At 41.5% G+C, this 22545-nt stretch overlaps 2 protein-coding genes across 2 annotated transcripts; one reads left to right on the forward strand and one right to left on the reverse strand.

Moving 5' to 3' along the window:
• Positions 1–304: 304 nt before the first annotated feature.
• rad9b (RAD9 checkpoint clamp component B) lies at positions 305–9465 on the forward strand (the record flags this gene model as incomplete). Its single annotated transcript, XM_084055520.1, has 11 exons — positions 305–338; positions 582–652; positions 813–950; positions 1439–1553; positions 1887–1986; positions 2650–2765; positions 3037–3140; positions 4564–4628; positions 5155–5283; positions 8527–8725; positions 9346–9465. The coding sequence occupies 11 exons, from the start codon at positions 305–307 to the stop codon at positions 9463–9465; spliced, it is 1191 nt and encodes a 396-aa protein (XP_083911646.1).
• An 857-nt stretch (positions 9466–10322) lies between these two features.
• Positions 10323–21859, reverse strand: pptc7a (protein phosphatase targeting COQ7 a). Its single transcript, XM_084055883.1, has 6 exons — positions 21173–21859; positions 18409–18588; positions 15799–15997; positions 13363–13489; positions 13121–13250; positions 10323–12694 (listed from the first exon to the last, which is right to left on the reverse strand). Exons 1-6 carry the CDS (start codon positions 21372–21374, stop codon positions 12636–12638), a joined length of 897 nt encoding a protein of 298 aa, XP_083912009.1. The 5' UTR covers positions 21375–21859; the 3' UTR covers positions 10323–12635.
• Positions 21860–22545: the final 686 nt, after the last annotated feature.

A 22545-nucleotide genomic window follows, 5' to 3' on the forward strand; every position in this document is an offset into this window, starting at 1 on the left:
TTTGGTAGCCTACTTTAAATACATTTTCATACCAATAATTTTGTACTCAATACTGAAGTATTTTTTTTATTCCGGACTTTTACTTGTAACAGAGTATTTCTACATTGCAGTATTGATACTTTTACACATGACATGTGAGTACTTCTTCCATCACTGCCTGACTGTCAGTGTAATTGGTGCTTGGCGCAAGTACCGTCCCTTCCGGCTATGGGATGTATTGAACACTGACCTGTGCACCTGTTCAGTCAACACGTCCCTCCCTAACTCTACTCCACCACGCACAACACGGTCTTTGTCATCAACAATGAAGTGTGTCATTGAAGGAAACTGTGTCAAAGGTATATTATATTATAGGTAGGCCTATTTGAGGAAGATTTATGTATTCTTTTTGCTAAAGTTTAGTTTTTCAACCACTGCAAATAAGCCTAATAGGTTAGGATAGCTAGCTTAGTTGTTGTTGTTGTTGGGATTGGGGTAGCTTGGCTTATTAGCTATATGGGTAGGCTAACACTAGAATTATACTATTTAGATAAAGTATGAATACTGACAACTGTGTTTGCTAACCTTTCTTTAATTTGCAGCATTTGGAAAAGCTATTCATGCCCTGTCACGAATTGGGGACGAATTATGGTTGGATCCTATGGTGAAAGGAGTGAGTATTAGACCACATAGATTTCAGGTGTATTATTTTGCTGGGAACATGACTGAACTGATTTTATGTTGTTTTCTCTCTCTCTCTCTCTCTCTCTCTCTCTCTCTCTCTCTCTCTCTCTCACTCACATATGCATCCCCCCTTTTCCCTGGTCTTGAAGTTGGCAGTGAGGTCAGTGAACTCTGCCCATTCTGCTTATGGCTGCTTCCTCTTCTCATCTCTGTTCTTCCAGTACTACAGCGTAGGAACGGAACCTACACAAGACTTTGGAATCATCAAATGCAAGCTAGTCATGAAGGTATACAAACCAGCATTTGATGAGGGGAGACTAATAATCAATAGAGCCATTTTTATGGTTCAAGCTAAAGGAGTCAGTATTTCTGAAGGAGAGCAATTCTCAGCCAAAGTAATAAATCAGAGAACCAATACTAATTTGAGATCTCATAAGAATGTATAGCTTAGAGTTACTCCATTGACCTCAATTGCACATCTGACTTTCGAGTTGACTTCTATAATATAATTCAGAATTAGTAGCTTTAGGAACCAACTGTTCCCGAGCCATGTGGCCCATAGGTCAGGAGCCTATCTCCTGTTTCCGTAGCGTGATGTACAACATGTACAATCCCTGGAGATGTCATATGTCACAGGGACTTACTCCAATACAACCCCTGATTACCAAGCAGGGAGGCATCAGGTACCATCAATCCCTAGTATCCCTGTTTTTCATTATTATATAAATATTTAGTGACTCTAATCCAGCCTAAAAGAGGTTTGTTTGTCCATTAGTCAGTGCTACCTCTTTTTCGGAGCTTGGGTGCCATTGAGCGCAATGTGGAGCGATGTGAGATATCTATCAATACAGCTGACAGCAGAGTGGTATTCCAGTTTCACTGCAGGCATGGTAGGGAACACTTCACATTGTGTCATTCTCTTGCTACACATTCAAGAGGAAAGGCATTCCACAATTTACTTTTGTTGAATGTAATTATACTAGTAGAAGGCTAAAGGAAATGCAATATTGAGAGAAATAGTATAATTGTTAACAAATGCACCTAAGATGATGAGGTTAACATCTCAGATGTTGCTCTTTTTATTTGTAAATAAAATAGTTGATGTGAGCTTTTTAGATTCTCTGCAGATACAAAACAATAAACGAATATCCAGATCAGTCAATATTGCATCATCACTAGATGGCAGCAGATATCTGCCATCTATTGCTTTATTTTGAGAACAGGCATCACCAAAACCTACAACCTAGGTTTCCATGAGAGTGAGGCTCTGCAGGCAGTGTTTGCATCACACCTATGTCCCAACGTCCTGAAGGCCCAGGCCAGGTGAGAATTATAGAAGAAAATATCAAGTTTGAAGTAAAAAAGCCTGTATTCTAACTGCAATTAGATGATTTCCTAGTGTGTTAAACATCAGAAACAATTCCATATTGAAGTATTCTAATCTGTATAATAAGACATGACAACTTATATGCTTCATCTGGTGATCATTGTTCTACAACGAAAGAGTAGGTGGTCTTATATTACATCCAGGACTCAATTGCCACACAGTAAAAATGTATGCAATCCCTGTACTGTTTGGCACGAAGGAAGAAATCATATGGCTGCTTATATCTAACCTTTATATTTTACCATCACTTATAATACTTCAACAATACATTATGATATTTGAAAGCTTGTAAGAGTCTAAATGTCTCCACTAGGCCTAATACAGTAGCTATTGTTTTGGTACATCTTGTTATGGTTCAGTTTGTCCTTGAAGCAGCTACAGTATAACTATGATCTCTGCCCTGTGCTCTTGGCAGAACTACCGTACCACTAACATGAGTGTTATTGTATTTCTTCCCACGATATCATGTACATAAAGCATAATCATCACCACCTAGAATATTGTCTCGACTCCTATGTGCCCCATCGATTGCTGATTGATCCAGAATTCCACGACTACACGTATATGATTACATTTATCTTCATTGCTAACCTCTCCAGGCTTCTTGGCAACATGGTGATGCACTTCCCAGTGTCTCAGGAGGAGATCACACTATCCATGACTCCTTTGAGAGTAATTCTGAGAAATTACGAGGAGATTTCTTCACCCTGCAAAGGTAATGGTTTCTGTGTTGTCACTTAACTATTAACATAATTGAGATATTATTTCCACAACCTTGTGGGAAACAGTATAGTAAGATGAGAAGCAAATAATACAATTGGAAATTTACAATTTTGCTTAACATGCAAGTTTTTTGGCTCAAACTAAGTATTTGTTTTCATCTGCTTGTTTGTTCTATTCAATACAATGGTAAATCCCAACATTCTGGTGCTCTGGTGGGATTAAAACAGAAGCCTGTACCCGACCGTAGTCTGCTTGGATTACAGGCCCCATGAAGATGTATACAGAAATGTCTTTACACCCCAGAGAGTTTGACTACTTCCAGGTCGGAGTGGACTCAGACATAACGTTCTGTCTGAAAGAGTTGAGGGTGAGGAGGTTATATTTGGATGGTCCATTCTTTCTGTCACATGAAACTGTTGAGCGTGTTGTGGGTGCCGCGGCACTCGTGTGCAATGTGCACGTGAATACTGTACATGTGACATATTAACCCATTTAGCACCGAGTGACGCACTACGAGCTTGTAGATCTGCTATTTTTGAAAAATCGTGGAAAATTTGTGCAAATCTTTGAATGTATATATATAGATATTTCTTTCCAAAGCGAACATTTGTAACTCTCTAATCTTTCCTTCTGGGGATTCTACGAATGTCTTCTAATCTAAATTTTCAACAGTAAATCTAACAGTTTTCTGAAAAACGTATGTTGCTATAATATCAGTGGTGCTCAAACTTTTTCATGTGGACCCCCAGGATTATATGCATTTGGCCGCGGACCCCCATCTCAAAATATTTAGTTCCAGGGAGGGACCCCCATGAAGCAAAGATTTGAGTTAAAATGTTCGCTTGAAATATATGTATATATTCAGATTTGCGCACATTTTCCCGATTTATCAAAAAATAGCAGATCTACAAGCTCATAACGCGGCACTCGGTGCCGCGTTATGAGCTTGTATATCTGCTATTTTTTAATAGCCAAAGAAATCTAAAATGGCACAGATGCGTTCCCGGTCTTAATGGGTTAATGCGTAAGGAGGCATATCTTCGGTTCCGGAATCAGGAGACTCAAGTGTCCTGAAGACTGTATCCAACTCTGTATAATTTGCCCATGAACCCCATCCCATGAATTTTCCAGGACTGTGGATGCTGGGCACATTGGGGTATTTCCGACCTATTTTCCGTCATATCACAAATTTGAATGTATTGACATGATCGTACGCACATCTTAAAAAGGGGGGGTGTTCAAATGATATTCTGCTGTGAAACATCTATGTATTTAAATTATATTTTTTTGACTGCAGAATTTCCAATTGAAAAACAAAATACAATTCTGCACAGGCTGTCAAAAAAGCTTCCATTTGTCTTGCGCAATGTTTCGAATATAGTCAGCAGGCATGGGAGGTAATTTGGAAACTTGGTAACCCGATAAAGTGTCCTTTTCTTAGTCCAACTATTACTAATGAGAATCCCACAAGAGCCACAACCCCTGACCCCAGTGTCTACTGGCGTTCTTATGGGCTACCCACTGTGACATTTCTCATTACCCAGCCCTGTCTTTAACTGCTTTTCCTACTTGAATGGATTCCTGCTAGCTTGAATCTGGGTTTGGAATGATTAAGAGCCGGGGTTTAAGTATCAGTTGCTTTTCAAAAATGTTAGAATGTCTCTTTGGAAATGTGTTCACTAAAACACAACTTTAACTAACTAAAATCATGTTTAACTAACTAAAATCATGTTAATGTGTCCGTCAGGGCTGACAACACATTGCTGAACTATATTTTCTTTGGTTTGCAGGGTTTACTCTCCTTTGCAGAGTCACATGGCCTACCCGTGTCTGTCCACTTTGGGGCTGCAGGAAGGTAAGTCCTACTGGGCCATGATTAACTAGAGTGCCTACCAGCTCTCAGATTACAGTGCACAAGGAGAGTCTGTACAGACACCCAAGTAGCCCATCTCTATGTGGTAACCACAGTTGGGGATCATTCATGCAATACTAATACCACCAGTCCCAGAACTACCATATGAATACTGCTAAAGCTATCCTTTTTTAGTACTTGCCTATGGAGGAAAGTGTATTTAATTAATTATGCTATAGATCAGTAGGGTAAATTATTTTTGCTGCAGTGTTTTTCATAGATATATGTATTTTTTTCCAGGTACAATCATACCACACATTTTAAGAATGTGAGGTTCCTTTTTACACCTTAAAGGCATAGTTCACCCCCATGGAGACTTGATTATCATTAATAATGTCAGTATGGTATCAATACTTATTATTTTTACTATACCTTATGTACTATAATAATACCAAGCCCCAACCATAACACAGGCACCAAATGCTCAAATGAGGCCGTCTGTCACACACAGCTCTTGTTGTTCTCTCAGGCCTGTGTGCTTCAGTGTGGAGGACATGGTGCTGGAGGCCAGCGTGGTGTTGGCGACTCTTATCGACCCTGATAGCAGAGGCCCCTCTCAGACTACAGAGGCCAAAGCTCAGGCCCCTATAACACTCAGGTAACCAACACTCCTTTTGTTCTGATGAGGGTTCATGTGAGAGGGTTAGTTTTTGGACACCGGCATGTACTGGTGAACCTCCTCAACAGCACATATCGGTGATGGGAGGTGCCCACTTGTGAAGCCCATATCACCGCCAGGTTTCTATTCAACAACAAAAAAAATGTAGTTTCATCATCATTGTGTATGTCGTTCCCTATTCGGGAACAAGTAGAATGCAAGAAAATCACACAGAGATTCGGTGCATCTTCCACAGACCCACAGACAGACAGATACAGAGATTTCGGTTCTTCGGTTCATCCCCAGGGTCATCGGTGACACGTCAAGTTTTAGGGTGATCGGCCGGACAGTGCCCGTGTTATGCCCGAGACGGGTTTCGTGGATTTATAGATTGATGGATATTAAAAGTGCACATGCAATGATCCAATGCAACGCCGAGGCTACCCTTTGTATAGTGTGCACTGTTTCTTTTGCACTCTGAATTCCGGTACCATGGACAAGGGTGTCACATGAACCATTACTTGGACTAGACTGTCGCAGCTGAAACCTTCGCAGACCTACTTTATTCTATCTATGGCGACAGTGTATTAGAGTTTAATTGAATCCTCCCACAGGGCTTCACCTGAGCTTCTCCCCTGGCACTTCCTTCAGCATATACCAGCTAATATGCTGCTCATGCACCTTATTTTCTAAACCTCATACGTCATGTTTGGATGGATACGCTATGTGTAATTATGTAGATACCATGTTGTCGGTTTTTATAAGTACTTCTTATTTTCCTTCCCTGCCCCCCCCCCCCCCTCTTCTTTCTTTCTGGAAACGATCAAAAACAATGGATCTTGCACAAAAACAAAGTTCACCCACTGTTTTACACCTGTAGACCCGTGATGTGACAAAAATAAAGATGATTCTGATTCCTCCAGGCCGTTCGCCCATATTGGTTCATTTAGCTTCCTGAGTGGGCGCAGTGTGTTACAGCATCCAAGCCTTGCATCTGTAACAGAGCTATATGGGGCAAGCAGGGGCTATGCGGGGGCTAGAGGCCTGACAGTTTGACAACGCATAATCCCTTCTCCACCCACGCAGCCCTGGCTCATCGGTTCTGCTGATGTCACAGTGCAGAGCTCTGTCAGCTCTCTTCTGACCTCGTCTGTATCTCTCTAAGCATCTCTGCTATGCTCTAGCCGGGCTGGGAGTTTTCAGCATTAGTCCCAGCCAGATTTTTGCACATCTGGGCCGTTTATAGATCTACTTTGCTTGTTCTAAGCACTGCTGGCAGGCTACAGAGAACGACGGTGACCTGCTGAGCAGGCAGAATTTCTGCTCTTGTCAAGGCCTGCACAAATACATTTGACTGTATGTTGTAGCCGTAATATTGGCCACTCATTTCCTTATCGCTGGAGGATGCAATTTATTTTCATAGAGGTTGGCAAATGTGTTGCAGACGGCCTCCAAATCAAGGTAGTTTAGTGCTATGCAGAATCCTTGGCCTACAGATCAAGTTGTGCAGATGGAATCTCTCATCTTATTAAAAAGTGACCACTTTCCACAATCCTGGGCATTAGTATCTAACTTTCTCTCATACAATTTAAGAATAAAGAAGGGCTTTATTTGTCACTTATACTAGTACAAGCAGCGAAATGTTGTATTGTTGATCTTTGCATATTTCATACATGTTGAAGCAATTTCTGTAACTAAATCCCTCTTTTCATTATCTAGGGTATTATTGGATGTTGCATTCATGATGCAGTTTTCTTCTTAAGAAATAGGCCCTGTCCACACATTTGTGCAGGGAATTACAGGCAAACGTACAGATAATAATAATAATAATAATAATAACTTTATTTATATAGCACCTTTCAAAAACAAGTTACAAAGTGCTTTACAATAACAACATATGGAGTATCAAAGCTCTGTTTGACGGCAATTGTCACATGACTCGAGACCATTTGTGCCTAATTTGGTGGAAACACTCACATTTCAGCAACAAACAATGACATTTGTAGCATTTGTGCATACCCTATGGGTGTAAGTGAAATCGCTTCTGGCTTTGTATTGTTTAGAGGCTTTTTCGGTGCATGAATCAAATTTGGGGCAAATTGGACACATTTCTTCAAAACGCAAAACGGTGAGTGGGATCTTGATGTGTCACCTTATTTCACCTGGAGCCAAAAATCTAAGTATCCTTGTCTGAGGAAGAGGAAGATCAATGTCTAGACATTTAAAGTCTCCATGGAAGTGATTGTACCTTTATTGAGCCTGAAAATATGATAAGGACAATTCACTGTTCCTTTTCAGGTTGAACTTTCAGGTTGAACTTTTTGTTGTCTTAATTATTAACATGATTTTATTATGTTAAAAAGCTGATGTTTCAGACGTTATCACATTTGAAACAATATCACTATAACATCATCAATTGCAATCTGCTGTTTGAATTTCAATCTGGTTTCAGAAAATCACATTCTACAGATACCTGTCTGGATTGTCTGCACTATCTTACAGATCATATTAGGAAAGAAGTAGATATGGGAAAGTATTGTGGTAGGGTTGTTTTGGATCTTCAAAAGGCGTTCAACACTGTATATTATAATATCCTTTTGAGCAAACTTACAGCTTTGAGCTTTAACAGTTTATCTTTACAGTGGGTTAGGTCTTATCTGGGGACCAGAGAACAAATGGTAAATGTGAATTGCACCATGTCCTCACCTCAACCACTAAGGTGGGGTCCCTCAGGGGAGCATTTTAGGTCCTCTTTCTTCTTATCATGTGACATAAAGTCGGCATGTGATTTTAACCTGTACCTTTTCACTAATGATTCAGCTCTCCGAGTCTCATTACTTTCTGCTGAGAGATTCTAAGAAGAATTCCTCAGTATCTGGTTATCGGAACCCTCCCCTCTCCATCTCTCACGCACATTAACACATGTGCAAGCAAAGTAATCCATGAGGCACAGACATCTGAGTATCTGACATGCTCATGCGAATTTTTAGACATACCCATGACATCAGTTTTATTTACAGAAGTCTCGTTGCTATGGAGAACATAGCATATGCCGCCTCATTTAAGTCTTAACTGTAATTATAATAATTGCACCTCAATTACACTGATTATTTATTCCACTTTTCAGAGGTTATAGTTACTATTTGGGTATTACATGTGCCCCTTTTATGAGAATACTGGTACCTCTGTAGATGACTTGCACTGGAAGTTTGTAGTGTTATCATATAGCTTTACTGTTCTCAGGTGTGGAGATGCTGCTGGACCCCTAAGAGGTTCACATGAGACAGAACCTGAGCCTTCTCTCCAGAGCATTCATCCTGTGACTGAGTTGGTCGCATCCAGCCATGGAAGCCCACTGTCAAACCCAGCATCTCTTTCCAGACAGTACACAACAAAGGAGAGATGCAAAACACCTGGTTCAGTCCCAGCTCCCACCTCTAAGGTAAGACTCCCATGTTGTTAATTAGGTTTCAGTTCGAGCAACACAGTGTTCCCGTGAGGCTTCAGTGTTCTAGAATCTTTACATGGCTGTGGGGTTGGTCCCGCATCGCAAAGTGCCAAAGTACAAATAAAGTGCTTTCAGACTTTCAACTGGAAGCGGGCCCAGATCGCCATAATGCCTCACCATATGAGGTGTGATTGATTATGAAAAGAGGAGCAAGGTGAAAGTGACTGTGGCAGATGGAAACCCATGCCTCAGATGACCGGGTCTTCCCTTTGAAACAACAACCTATAAAAGATGCATAAAGGACTGATAGATATAGAGATCTCTCCAGTCTCCATATATGGTCATATCAGTCTGATCGGCTGTGCGACGTAGGTGTGAGGGCCGAACCTCTAGTTACTTTAAATCCCTACAAGAGGTTAATAGCTTCTTGCCACACAGTATTACATAAGGGCTGCCTTACAAGAATTCACTTCATCTTTAATCTGACTTCAACACATTTCAATTCCATTCATTATTTGTCTGGTTACTTGAACAACACACACTATTGTATATACGTAGGTGAGATGTATTTTTCTTTTTCCAAAATAATGCATTTAAAATGTGTAATCTCCTAGATATGCTCCCTACTGTTTGGGGCCTTGGCAGAGGAGCAGGTGGCTGATGGTGGCTTCTCCTCCCAGTCTGTTCTTGCATGTTCCAGTGACATTGAGGATGATGTGGAGGACGAAGGTTGACAATACATTCACCCTAAGTTAACCATAGAGCCAACCAAACACTGCTAATTATTTAATTCGCCATTATTCTACAGCAGAAAGTCGCTTACTGGGGTTCCTTGACTGTTACATAAAGATAGCTGTGACAGCTAAATCAGTTTTTTTATTTATCTGTTTTGTATGTAATGTATATGTATAAACATATACAAATACAGTATACACAGTATATACAGTGTGTATATCTAATTGTTTATAATGCATTTGATGGTTTTCAATGTTCATTCCCGCCAGTTTTTCCTTTGAATTGTATTTGATGGAGCAAAATGAAAATAAATACAAAAGAACAAGGATATGGGTCATGGAAACACTAAATCAGAAGTATAATAATTCTAAAGAGATATTAGTCTTGACTAATATTTCTAGCTCTAGAGTGCTTTGAGATACCACACCTCTTTGTTGATAGTAACTTGGAGCATGCCTGACAGACTGCCTGAGATCTGAGGAATGTGTAACTAAACATACAAATGGCACTGTGTTCTTGTTCAGTATTACAGTATCACTCCCTGCCTTGCATAACAGTACATTGAGAGAGTGAGTTCACGGGTAAACTTGGACTCAGAGATTCACAGATACAACTTGTACTTGTCTTAATGGGATTACTGCCTCGGAGGCATCCGGAACGCATCTCATCTGTTGAGAGCAGGTCTTTGAAATGAATTCTGTCAGTGGATGGACAAGGAAGTCAGATGGTGTTCATTGTTGCAGAATTGAATGAAGGCTTGTGCCCATCTCTTGAAAGGAACAAAAATAAAACAATTCCTCAATGTGGCTAGTGTGGACATTTTGTCTTAGTGAAATAAAACAAAAAACACAAAAGGTAATAAATACTATACTCTTTATTTAAATATTTTACAGATTTGAGAACTTTTCTCTTTTCCTTTCTTACAGAACCTGCATACAGAACCTGCATCAGAATGTTTGAACTATTCACCCAAAATATATAGACCCATGCAGCTCTGGCTGTAACAAAGTTTGTTTTGGGAGGATGCAATATGTAGGTACTGGGTGCAATCTTAAGAACGGGTAAGGGAACACTGAAGCTACTAGTGCCATCTGACAGGGAGAGGTTTGCTTTTGTTACAATACTATTAAGGCTGCTTAGATTCTCTTTATTTATTCAGTGCCATACCCCTTTCAAATCTGCAATGCCATGCCTGTTCATTTACCTCTGTGAAAACCAGGGATAAAGTTCCATGCACAGAAAGCTTACAGTAATTGTCGTATTTGAAAAATGTCATATTGTAGGTAGATGGTGCAGATTGTAGGTGTTCTGTCATGCCATCTTCATCACTGAATAAGGTAAACTTCCCACTTCATCACCGAATAAGGTAAACTTCCCACATGGATTTCAGAGCATGGGTTTCGTTACTAAGCCTAAACTTGTGACTGGGTGCATGATAGCAGATCTTGGGGGTAAAAGGTTTAAATATCTTTGAAATATATGACAAAAAAACTAGTATTAAGACAGCAAGGCGTGATGGGGAAACTTTGAATCTCATGGCTGTTCCAACAGATTCAAGCTTTGCGCTTAGTTCTAGAATACTGTGAGTGTGAGGGGTAGGTTAAGGAATAATTACACACATGTTCGCCAGTATCAATGACACCTGATACAAGGCACATCAGCTCTGATAATGAATGAAATATGGAGAAAACTAAATTTGACTTGTCAGTTAAGGTTGCTGCACATGAGTTGTGCAAATGCACAGTGCAAATCAGCAGCAAAACAATATAAACACAATGGTCATTTTGCACATGAAAAGCAAATCAAAACCTGCAATGACCCACAAATGTTTCATTAGACTAATGAAACCTCTAATGATTAGAGGTTTGGGGCTAGGGAGGAGAGATGAGAAAAGAAAAGGAGAATTCTGATTGTGATTAACATTTTCTAAAGCTACCACAATATGGCAATCAATCCAGATTATTCTCCACTAATCCCATCGAATGAAGAATTTATAAAAAATATATTTGGTCACCCGACCAGCATCTGCTGTATTTAGTCTTCAGATATGCATCTTTATCTTTGTGCGTTCACGGCTGCCAAGACCAATTCACCCCATTGGATAGTGAGAACACTGTGTTGCCTTCACATACACATTTCGTAAGTATACACTAATTACACATCATCTAACAAACAACAGACACCAAGTGAGTTTAACATGAGAACTTTCACCAACACACACAGTCGCACACACACACATTTCTTGTAATCACAATCATGGCTCCAGCCGCTGCTGCGTTGGGAGGGCACTAGTTTGACACTAGCAATGACATAATTTTTTTAGAAAAGCTTTTTTTTTTTTTTACATTATAAAATCTCCTCCCTAAACAGCCTTGAAGTAATAATGTTTGTGCAAGACTAGAATTGTGCGGATACGGAAAAGGCAGCTGCAGCTGAAACCCTATACCTCCTCCCAAAAAACAACAAAAAGTCCCTTCCTGGAAACATCTACAACACATTTCAACATCATCAAACCAGTCATATTAAACGTGTGTCCTTATACCCGCATATTGGGTGCCGTGGCCTTCGATTGATGTAGGTTTTTGAACGTAGCACTTATGCCTAGAAAAGTATTTTGGAACATCCCCTTGCAAAATGCTTACCATTTATGGTGTGCAATTCTAAATCAGCTCTGTTCCCTTTTTAACTCTTCTGGCTTGACAGCACAGCTTCAAACCACTTGAAACACCTAACACTAGCAATACCTGATCCCTTTCTGAATCTCAACCTGAGCTTTGAACTTTCCACACTCAGGAAAGAGGACTTATCCACATCAACCAGGAGCTTCTTCCCTCATGCCACGTTCAACATTGTTCATCTCTGCAAATGGGATTACCCCCACAACAAGAGGAGGTAATCAGACATGGCCAGGAGGAAGTGTCAAATCTTGAACCCCCCCACATCCTTTGGCTGTCCATCCCCTCCAGTTTACAGTAGATGGGCATGTGTAAGAAAGGGGTTTGGGGGGCATGATGGTCAAGTGGGAGTCAGGGGGCAGTGTAGAGACAGGGGGATGTGGGACCCTGCTGTCCAAACACGAGTTCCTTCTTCCTGGCCAGCAGGAATCAAAGCAGACAACACCTGCAGAGGCGAGGTGAAAAAAAAACATCTTCCTCCACACAGTCTTTAGCTAGTCAGTATACTCTGCTACAATTGACAGCAATACTGTGATGTCGTCGGGCTTTCCTCCTGCGGAGAACACACAAACACACACGGTCAGGATGTGAATAATGCCCTACAAAACAACTTTTTTGTGTTGATGATTTTTGAAATTATTTCATCAACAGAATATATACTTGTGCTAAACACTAAACTATGCTTCTTCTGTGCCAACAATGTTTTTGGCAGGACATCAAGTTTGAAGTCCTTTCTCCTCTGTCTCATTCCTCAAGCAGTTAGTAATCTTTGATTTTGGAGGGAAGAAAATGTTGGGGGTCTCATGCCAACACTAAACGTATCAAATATGTTTAAAAAATGTCCTTTTATCATAATACAGGCTTAATGTGTTTTTACAATTTTCCTAATTTCATCTTCAGTACAAAATACATACATTTTGCAGAGCGAACTATAAATCAGCCTTAAGCCATACCTTCACATTCCACTTGAGATACTAACCTCTTACATTCAGCCCATTGTCACAGGCAAACTGTGCGAAAGGTGACATGTAGTTGGGGTCGTATGCCAGCACGTGGGCCTGCTCTGCGATGCTCCTGGCGGTCTGCTGGATACTCTCGTAGTTTGAGTTCTGTTAACAAAAACACGCCAGACATTGTGTTAGCATTCCAGTCATGTTTTTCAACTCCAGTGTTCGTACTACCCTGACGGGCAGACCTGTTTAGTGTTACAGCTCGACATACCTTCTTGAGCTTCTTCAACTCCTGCAGGATCATGTAGTCGGGCATGTTGTCAAAGAGACCGTCTGTGGCGGTGAGGATTATGTCGCCCAGTTGGACGTCAAAGGACGAGCTGTCTGCAGCGTCAGGACTGAGGGGACACAGAGTGTAAAAGCAGAGTGAGTCTATCATACACAGATATACATTAAAAGCTCAGGAAAAAAGCATTAGGACTCCTAATGGAGTAAATGCATTTGCACTATACTGGAGATCCTCCATTTTATGTTTGTATGAACCATAGCTATACTATACAATAGGTCACGTGCGCCCTACTTCCGTATTCATTTCACAGCCACCTACTTTCCTGGGGGACATGATGGCACTTATTTTAAGGATACCATAATCAACGCATCTTCATATAAACACGTCACATAGGCCCCCATGGATTTATAACTTCCTCTTCCATGGTTGACATGGAAGCACAGCGCTGTTATGAATGGAATGGTACATGCATTCTATATATTTATTAATACTGTATGAATTATGAGAATTTGCCAGCACATCTCTGCACCAAACGTAACTTCTTCTCTGCCCGACTATGGCATGTACAGTTGCAGACACACCTCATCAACTTACAGGTATAGTTGAACATCAGCCAGGCTTCCAATAATGACCTGTCACAAAATGCTTTGGAGTGCCATGTTGTCACATAAGAGATACATCATGTTGATCTCCCAACAAAACAGTGCAATATCAATGCAGCATGTCTTCATTTTAAAAGATCAAGAATAGGCTGACATTACAATGTTTCGTTTTAGTGCCAGTCCTCCAGTAAGTCGGCATGGCACTCTTAGTTACTCTCCAGCCAAGTCTTTATTGCAACTAAAGTTTCAGTTGACTGACGACTTTGGAAACTAATGACAAACACCGGATCATATGTGTATGGCGACGATGAGAAGTAATTCAAGGAATGGTCACATGGTCTAGCTTGGAAAAGTACACTTTGGTCTCATGGGTGCTCCAGCGATCATGGCTTTTACAGTGATTTGTGTTAGTCACAGACCCACGGCCAAGTTCTGGTGCCAGTGTCAAGTTCAGTTCTTGGAAGAATCCCTACATCTCCCTGACCCCGTTGCTCCTTGGCCAGGCAGAGCCATTATTCATTATAATGCATCTGGACTGCCTTCTGCAGTGATAGGTAGCCAGAAGTCATTTATAAAACCACTGAGGACAGTCGGGGTAGGGAGATCAAACGTCTGGGACATGAAGTTTTAAACGCAAATGTCTCTTGTTAATATTTACATGCTTTTAATCATCACGCATGTAAAAAAGGAAGATGCATTTTCTTTGCTTTTATTCAGTTGGGGCAGCACTACACTGCTGGAACATTGCCCTTAGTGCAAGGGGAACATAAAGACGAGGGACATTGGCCACAAAATGACCAGTAATCATATTCTAAGAACAGATGCATTAAACCACAAAAGATGAGTCTCCTGATGGGGTGAGATCCCCCACGTCTACCCCAGCTGGTCTCAGACCGAATTCTGCTTGAACCTCCAATGCTTCACCCACCGTCTCACACTCAATTATTTATAAAAACAAGAAATGTACTTAAAGAGCAGACACACATTCTTTAAAAAAGTGCTGATACCGGGACTTGGATGAAGAGCCACAGAACAGAAGTCACTTGAGACCAATGCTAGAAATAAAAGACTACAGGAAACACTCGCTGCTTATCCCGATTCCATTTGAAACCATTAGTGCCTTACAGCCCAGATTTATCCATGGTTTGCCTTCCATTAGTGTACTGTAGAGAAATGCATGCAGTAAACTCAAAACAATCTGCCTCATTTAAGATTAAACTAGTGAAAAGGCTGGCCGGGCCAGCAGGTGCAGGATTGGCTGTGGAGTGGAGAGCCTCCAGTCGCCCATCAGTATGACGAGACTTTGACCTGGCAGACAGAGACATTGGCGGGCGTCCAACTGCTGCCGCCTTCGCTCACGCTACAAGAGGCGGCTCTGCTGTGCGCATGCTGCGGCAACGAGACACAGCAGCACGTGGTCCCAGGATGACCTCGGATACACACCATCAGAGTAGTTTCACAGAAACAAGTTTAACCCTCAACCTTTCCGTTTAATAATATCACCATGGAGCACCAATGGCAAAAGAAAAGTAACATAACATTCTGCTATTTCTTATAAAATGTAAACAATTAGGACAGTCTGCATCCTAAAGTAGTGGAAAACCAAAGTGAGGCATTTTGAGTGCCTTCAATATGCCAGTGTGCAATCCATAAATGTGCAGGTATCTTTCACATCTATCAGTTCACCTCTTACATTTACAGTTTGGCAACTTCTTCTGTTATCCATTGCCACTCAACAATCCTTCAAAAAGGTGTAAAACACACAGAGGCTTCAATCATCACCAGCGTTTAATTAGTGCCTTGATGAGTGTCTGACCTGTCACTGAGGACAACTCCTTCTGCCTCTGGAGGAGCTATGGACAGCTGGAAGGGTGTGTTGAAGTAGTGCTGTTGCTCGTCTGACCTATGGACAACCTCCCCTCCCCGCACCACTAGGAAGCCTGAGTCACCGAGGTTGGCAGTGTGCAGCTGGTGACTTTGCCGGTCCAACACCACGATACAGGCCGTGCTACTGCCTGAAAGACATGAGAGTGACACACACACACACAGATAAGAACGAGAGACAGACACAACTCGCATAACACGGATAATGACAGCGAGAGAGAATGGAAAGCTGGTTCAGTTCTTCACTGTCCCACAAGGGCAATTTGGTTTGCAGCATGGCTCAATGCACACAGATAACTCAAATCACAGTACATGTTAATAGACAAGATAACATACATGAAGTAGTAATATGGCATGCATAAGTACGTATATCATTCCGGAAAAGTCTCCCAACCTGCCCTTCTTTACACACATAACTGACAACAAAATGCCATTTAAGGAAAGACACACGAGACCTAGCCCAATATATATTTTACATGGTTGATTAATTAGTTGAGGTTGAACATACAAAATGTATGTACTTGTAACACGATCACTTTATTTGGAAGGCCGTCATCTGGGGGATGGATGCAGTTGGAAACACAATAATCTGTCTAAGAACACAAAATGTTTGTAACAAGATCACTTTACTTTGGAAGGCCGTCATCTGGAGGATGGATGCAGGAGGAAACATAATAATCTGGCTAAGCACACATTGTGTGACAACACCCTGCTGCTGATGAACAGGCTCACCAGAATGTGGTCCGCTCTCTGGGCTCAACCTTCTAAAACCCCCCTCACGCAATGTGACTCACTCACTGCCTTTCTTCTGTTTTCCTCTATAGTAACAATTACACACACACACACACACACACACACACACACACACACACACACACACACACACACACACACACACACACACACACACACACACACACACACACACACACACACACACACACACACACACACACACACACACACACACACACACACACAGCCTGCTTCAAGAACCTTCCCTCCACAGTGGAAGAAAAAAACACAATACTGTGTTGTTTCCCTCCACCATTTGCACATGTCAGGAGGGTGGAAAAGTACTGACTCCGTGATGGACATCCTTCCCCTGCTTTTCTTCCCTAGATTTTGTTGGCACAAGGCTACACGTTTGCACACGCTTACGGGCATCAGTGCCATGTAGCAAAATGATTCTTGGAATGAGCTGCAGAGGGGGCAGGTCAGGACATGGGACGTTCTCAGGACTTCTTAACAGACTTAAAACCCAATATACTTACTTGACTGGAGTCCCAAATGGGTCTATACTAGGCCCCCTCCTATTTTCCCTATTCACAGAAAATAGTCGATCAACAACAGCGCGTTGGGAAAGGTTGCCACACGTTGTGAGCTTGTAGATCTGCTATTTTCCCCAAATGTTTATTTTCCACGAATGTCGGCCCTAGAATAGAGACACTAAGGTTCCCGTTGTTTAATGGGAACGGAGACGGAGACTCTGACTCATGATGCAAACTTGCAAAGATCTCTGAACCACAACCGACCACTTAACTATACACAGATGGGAACAAACAGCCAAGCCTTAAACTTTTTGCATGAAGCAAGACATTACATGTGAAAGGTTGAGAACCTATCATCCTACCACCTGAAAAATGTCCCTCCTACTGTAGTTCTGCGCTGCAACCAAATACCCATCTTCACCATGTACCATGACACTGGCATTTGCTGCATAGTTTAATCTTAAGTGCCTACCAATACAATATTATGACAAGAGACATTTGGTATGGGTGGCTCCAGCTGAAATCAGTACTAGTACCTACCTACCCAATCAGCTACACAGAACTACAAAAAGGGGGGCTGTGTACCAAAGCTCAGCATTTCAGCTGTATGTCATGAACTCATGAGTTCAGACTCTAGTATTATTGTCTCCACAATATTCTAGGATGCAATTGTTAGGCAATGTAGGTTGTGTCCTTTGCATTACATTATTTTTGTTCAGGTTTATGTTGGGAGTAGATATAAATGTACATTCATAATGCCAGCCCAGAATGCCACCATAACAACAGAAAGATGAACATTGGTTGAATGCATACCAAGACCCAATATGCTTTATGCTTAAAATGGTGATTCTGATAAATGTATTTAATAATGTGACCTTGCTTTATGCAACTTAAGATGTGGTATTATTTCATTGTAATTTTACCTTTTCTATTCAATTCAATATAAAGAACCAAAAAGAGGAAATACCAAAAAGAGGAAATAGCGGCACTCCAAAAAAAAATAAAAGATGCAATACTTTAGATCAGAGTGCCGCTATTTCCTATTTTTTCTTTCGCTCTCCATCTCTTTTATACTTGATTCAGTCAGACAACTCTTGGATTGAATTCAATATATTTAGTGAACTAAAATCAAACCCTGACCGCCCAATCTCAGGGCGGACATTCTAACCACAAGGCCACTGAGCTGCTGCAACAAGGCTCTTGCTCTTACACTATGGAATTATTATATTTAATTAACTGAGCAGCCCTGTGTTCAGGGTTGATTCACTCACCGAGGAGAGGCACTTTGTTCTGTAAGAGTTCATAGTAGCCGGTTGTGAGGATTCCTACAGGGTTACTGGGTGTGAAGCGGCCTTCCTTCACCAGCCGCTCACATGTCTTCATCAGTGTCCCAGAAAACTGCGACGGGTCCACTCCATAGTCCCGCCAACCACCCACTCCGTCTGCCACACCTAAGGAAGCAGCGAGAAATACATTCACTCAATGAAGACGCTTTACTTTGCATTGCATGTTGAGCTAGTGACTCCCTCTGAAATGAATAACAGAGTGTGGTAGATTATGTTGCAATTTATTATTTTTAATTCCTGTCCTCAACTAAGTTTATCTTTGGTACAATAAATCATAAGATTCATAACTGAACTGAAGTATCAGTGGTAGGCACAGAAAATCAGTATTAGTAATGAGGCTATTATTTATGATCCCCGGACTCCTTGCCTCTTAACTGTGACTTACCACAAGAGAGGAACTAATATATTGCTAGGAAACAAGAACGTCAACGCAGCTGCATGATGGAGAAATACAATGGGCACTTTCACCAAGATGCAAACAAGACACCAAGTACAGCACAAGACAAAACTCAGACTGAGTGAATCAACGTCATGGTATGCAGAACGGTCAGGGGTTGGGGGTGGGGTTCAAAGGGTCTAAAGGTATGTCCACATAAAGAATGATAATAACGATAACTATAAATATGGCTTTAAAAACGGTTCTATCTCATGTGGCTGACGGCATCCACAACACTGCTATACAAAAAGCGGGCAAACACTTTCAGAGGGATGTGATGAATGAAACTGACAGTCAAGTTGAAAGAGACAAGGTTGGGTGCTGGACCAAAAACAGTAGTAATAGATAAGAATAAAAAGGAGTCCGCACGCACACCAATTTCTGCTCCCAAATATGTATTTACTAGTGGTCTGAAACTGACAGTCAAAATCCATCCAAATGTACAGGGCATCAAGAACAACACATCACTCACTTTCAACATGTGTGATGTGGATTCTCACATCATTATCATCATAATATTGTTATATCAAGCTTTATAGTTATCATTAATGGTGTGGACAGTGGATGGCCCTTTAAAGACCATATTATGTGCAAAATAATAACATCAGAGATGTACTTTAGCACATCTTACTCATTACAAAGCGAGCATGTATTGATCATGTAAGAGCTCATGTTAAAGATCATGTAAGGCCAGTGTACTATGTAGGACACTGCAGGGAAGCTTCCATTAGTTTTCAAATGATCAATGTCAAGTAATTTCTCTGGTCCAAGACCAACTCTGGTCCATAAGGAGAACGAACTCCTTCTAGGCTGTAGCTGTTCCAGAGAGTGGTTGAATTTTGTGGTATTGTTTTTATTATTTTTCTGAAAATATGAAAGGTGAATATTGTTTATTTTGGGTAATATATTGTATGTGCATGGAGTATGGTGATATAGTGCCTTCTACTTTTCTCTGCATTGTGGCCTGCTGTAGCAGATATAGAGTGACACCAATCATGGCAGCATTGGGTTCACCTGTGTGAGCTTAGGTGCTGGTAATCAGAACAAACAGGGTTTCAGAGCTGTGAGGAGCTCTGTGTATGCCAAGAAGAAAATATATAAAATGATAAAAAGTACTAACACTCCTGAGCATATCTGGGCAGAAGGCGCACACGGTATGTCACTTGTTTATTTTGTTGGTCTGTACAATGATTGTTATTATTGTTTTGTTGTGTGTTTATGCAACTAAATATGGACATTTCATGTGTTATGTGGACATTTCATGGACATTTAAAAAGAATACAGCATGGCTGTCAACAAGGACATAATTCATGTTTATAATTCATTGTGGTTAAAAAATATTATTTGTTTTTATGTCATTTCATTCAGTTTTTCACGTTGTCTCGTCTTGGGAGAAATAAAAGCCATAGTGAACATCAGTTGGAGCGTGGTTTACTCTGCCTCAGAAAAGGACAGTTTAGGAGCAGTTATATAGGCTATGGACCAGAGTTAGCCCAAATCCAACGAATAGTGCTACATCTAGGATCTTGGTACTCCACTTGTAATAGTTTGAGCACCTCTGTTCCATTTATAAATGAGAATGCCCCTTATCATGGAGTACAATCTAGTGATAGGAGGACTCGGATAACATACTGTATCCCAGCAGCTCCCAAGACACAAGCATCTGCTCCACTGACCATACAAGGCCGGCCTGCCCCGGCACTATGTGCCCTCTACTTGCCAGACCACCTGATAATTGGCAGAAACAAAAGACTCCAGCTAAGGTCTACTTTGTACACAACCGCCTTCACCAGGCAGTACTTGAACACTCCAGACTCAGAGACAATATCGACGAGTAGTATCAGCAAGTCAAAGCAACCTGACCTGACCCTCAGTGTAAGTGCACATTAAGACATTACTGGTCAGTGGTCAAGCTGATAAAAGTAATTTGCCTCTACGGTACTACATGATGACATACACAATGTGTAGGTTAGCACTATAATTATGACCTATGTGCGTTAAGTCTGTGTGACAGCAGATATGGCTCATCGTGGACCAGAGCTTCCCGTCTTTGTCTCAGTGCGTTAAAATAGGATAGGATTACACTAAAAAGAACAACGTGCTTCTCGTATGAGTAATTCCAGTGTCCAAGATAGCCTAACTAACCTTGTTTGATCCACTGTTGCAAGCCGTAGCCTTTATGACCTTTTGTGATGATGTGATAATAAAGAAAGTGCAGACAGCCAGACAAACACACAGTGACATAACACTCACCCAAAACATCCGCATGTCTGTGTCGGGCGATGAAGCAGGCGTCGTCGCCGTAGCACATGCCTTTCTTCAGGATGCCTTTACGATGGTCCTTCCCGAAGCCGCATCTGGCCGTCACCAGGCTGTAGTCTCGGCCGTCGGTCTGAGAGAGTCCGCCGATGACAGCCCTGGCAAACAGTCGACCGTACGACAGGACAGACAACATCCCCTACCGAACACCCCCCACCGAAAAACGCTCGCTTTAAAAGCGTCGACGTAGAAAAGAAAAGCTCACGATGTTTACAAACCAACGTTAATATGGCCAGCAAAACTTAAGCGCGCTCGTAAAACTCAAATAACCGGGGTTACGTATAGGCTTGAGTATGTAACGGCTGAGCTACGCACACACTCAGTGACAATAACACGCTCCGTCCACACACACACACACAGACAGACAAAGCCCCGCACGCCACGCTAATGACAGGTTCGAATAGAGTAGCTATTATTTCGGCGTCTCTACAGTACGGAAGATCTTATTCTGGAGCAAATTCAGAGGAAAGAGACGTCGGTATCGACGGTATAACACTCGGGAACTAATAGCGGTTTGTTCGTCGCAACCATGATGTCAAGAAGACAACCTCAGCGAGACTACGTAACATAAATAAACCCCCCAGGTCTTCTAGCCTCCTCACTCTGTCCAGGCAGCTACGATCCGAGGTCTCACTCTCTCAGGTCTTGTGACTGGCTGCTCCGACGTCACACATTACGCAATCCAGAATACCAAACAACGCTCGCCCCAAAACACAGTCGCCCCGGGGCAAATCCGGCGGTATTCACCTGGTAATGGTATTCTTAAACGCAACCTCAGTAAACTATGCCTAAACCTAGCCTTATTCCTAAACGTAACCTCAGCAAAACTATGCCTAATCCTGATTTTTTTTTCTAAACGTATCCTCAGTAAAACAAATACAAGAACAAGAACCCCCAGGGCGAAGAAATGGGGGTGAGCGTGTTTTGGGACGAGACTTCTGGTTACCGGTAATACTACTACGATTCACACTTTTATCCCCTATATACTATATACATGTGTAAATAAGTGCTGTCAATATCCAACCTCTATTAACTAGCAAATGATTAGGTTCAGTGGCGTATTACGCCAGCCTCCTCAACATTGACACATTGGGAGTCCATACTATTTTCTTAATTCGTAATATCGATAGGGAAATATTACCATTTTATAAATATTAAAACATGAGTCCACATGTGTTTTCCAAATATTGCACTTTCATTCTGACCTCATTAATGTCGGTCTAAAATGTTACACTGCATATTGGCCTCCCCTAGTGGACATTCATTTTTGCCATGGCCCATGAGCCTTTGTTCGTGTTTCATGCGAA

This window comes from Gymnoscopelus microlampas (assembly GCF_963454915.1).
Source record: "Gymnoscopelus microlampas genome assembly, chromosome: 4".
Lineage (NCBI taxonomy): Eukaryota > Metazoa > Chordata > Actinopteri > Myctophiformes > Myctophidae > Gymnoscopelus > Gymnoscopelus microlampas.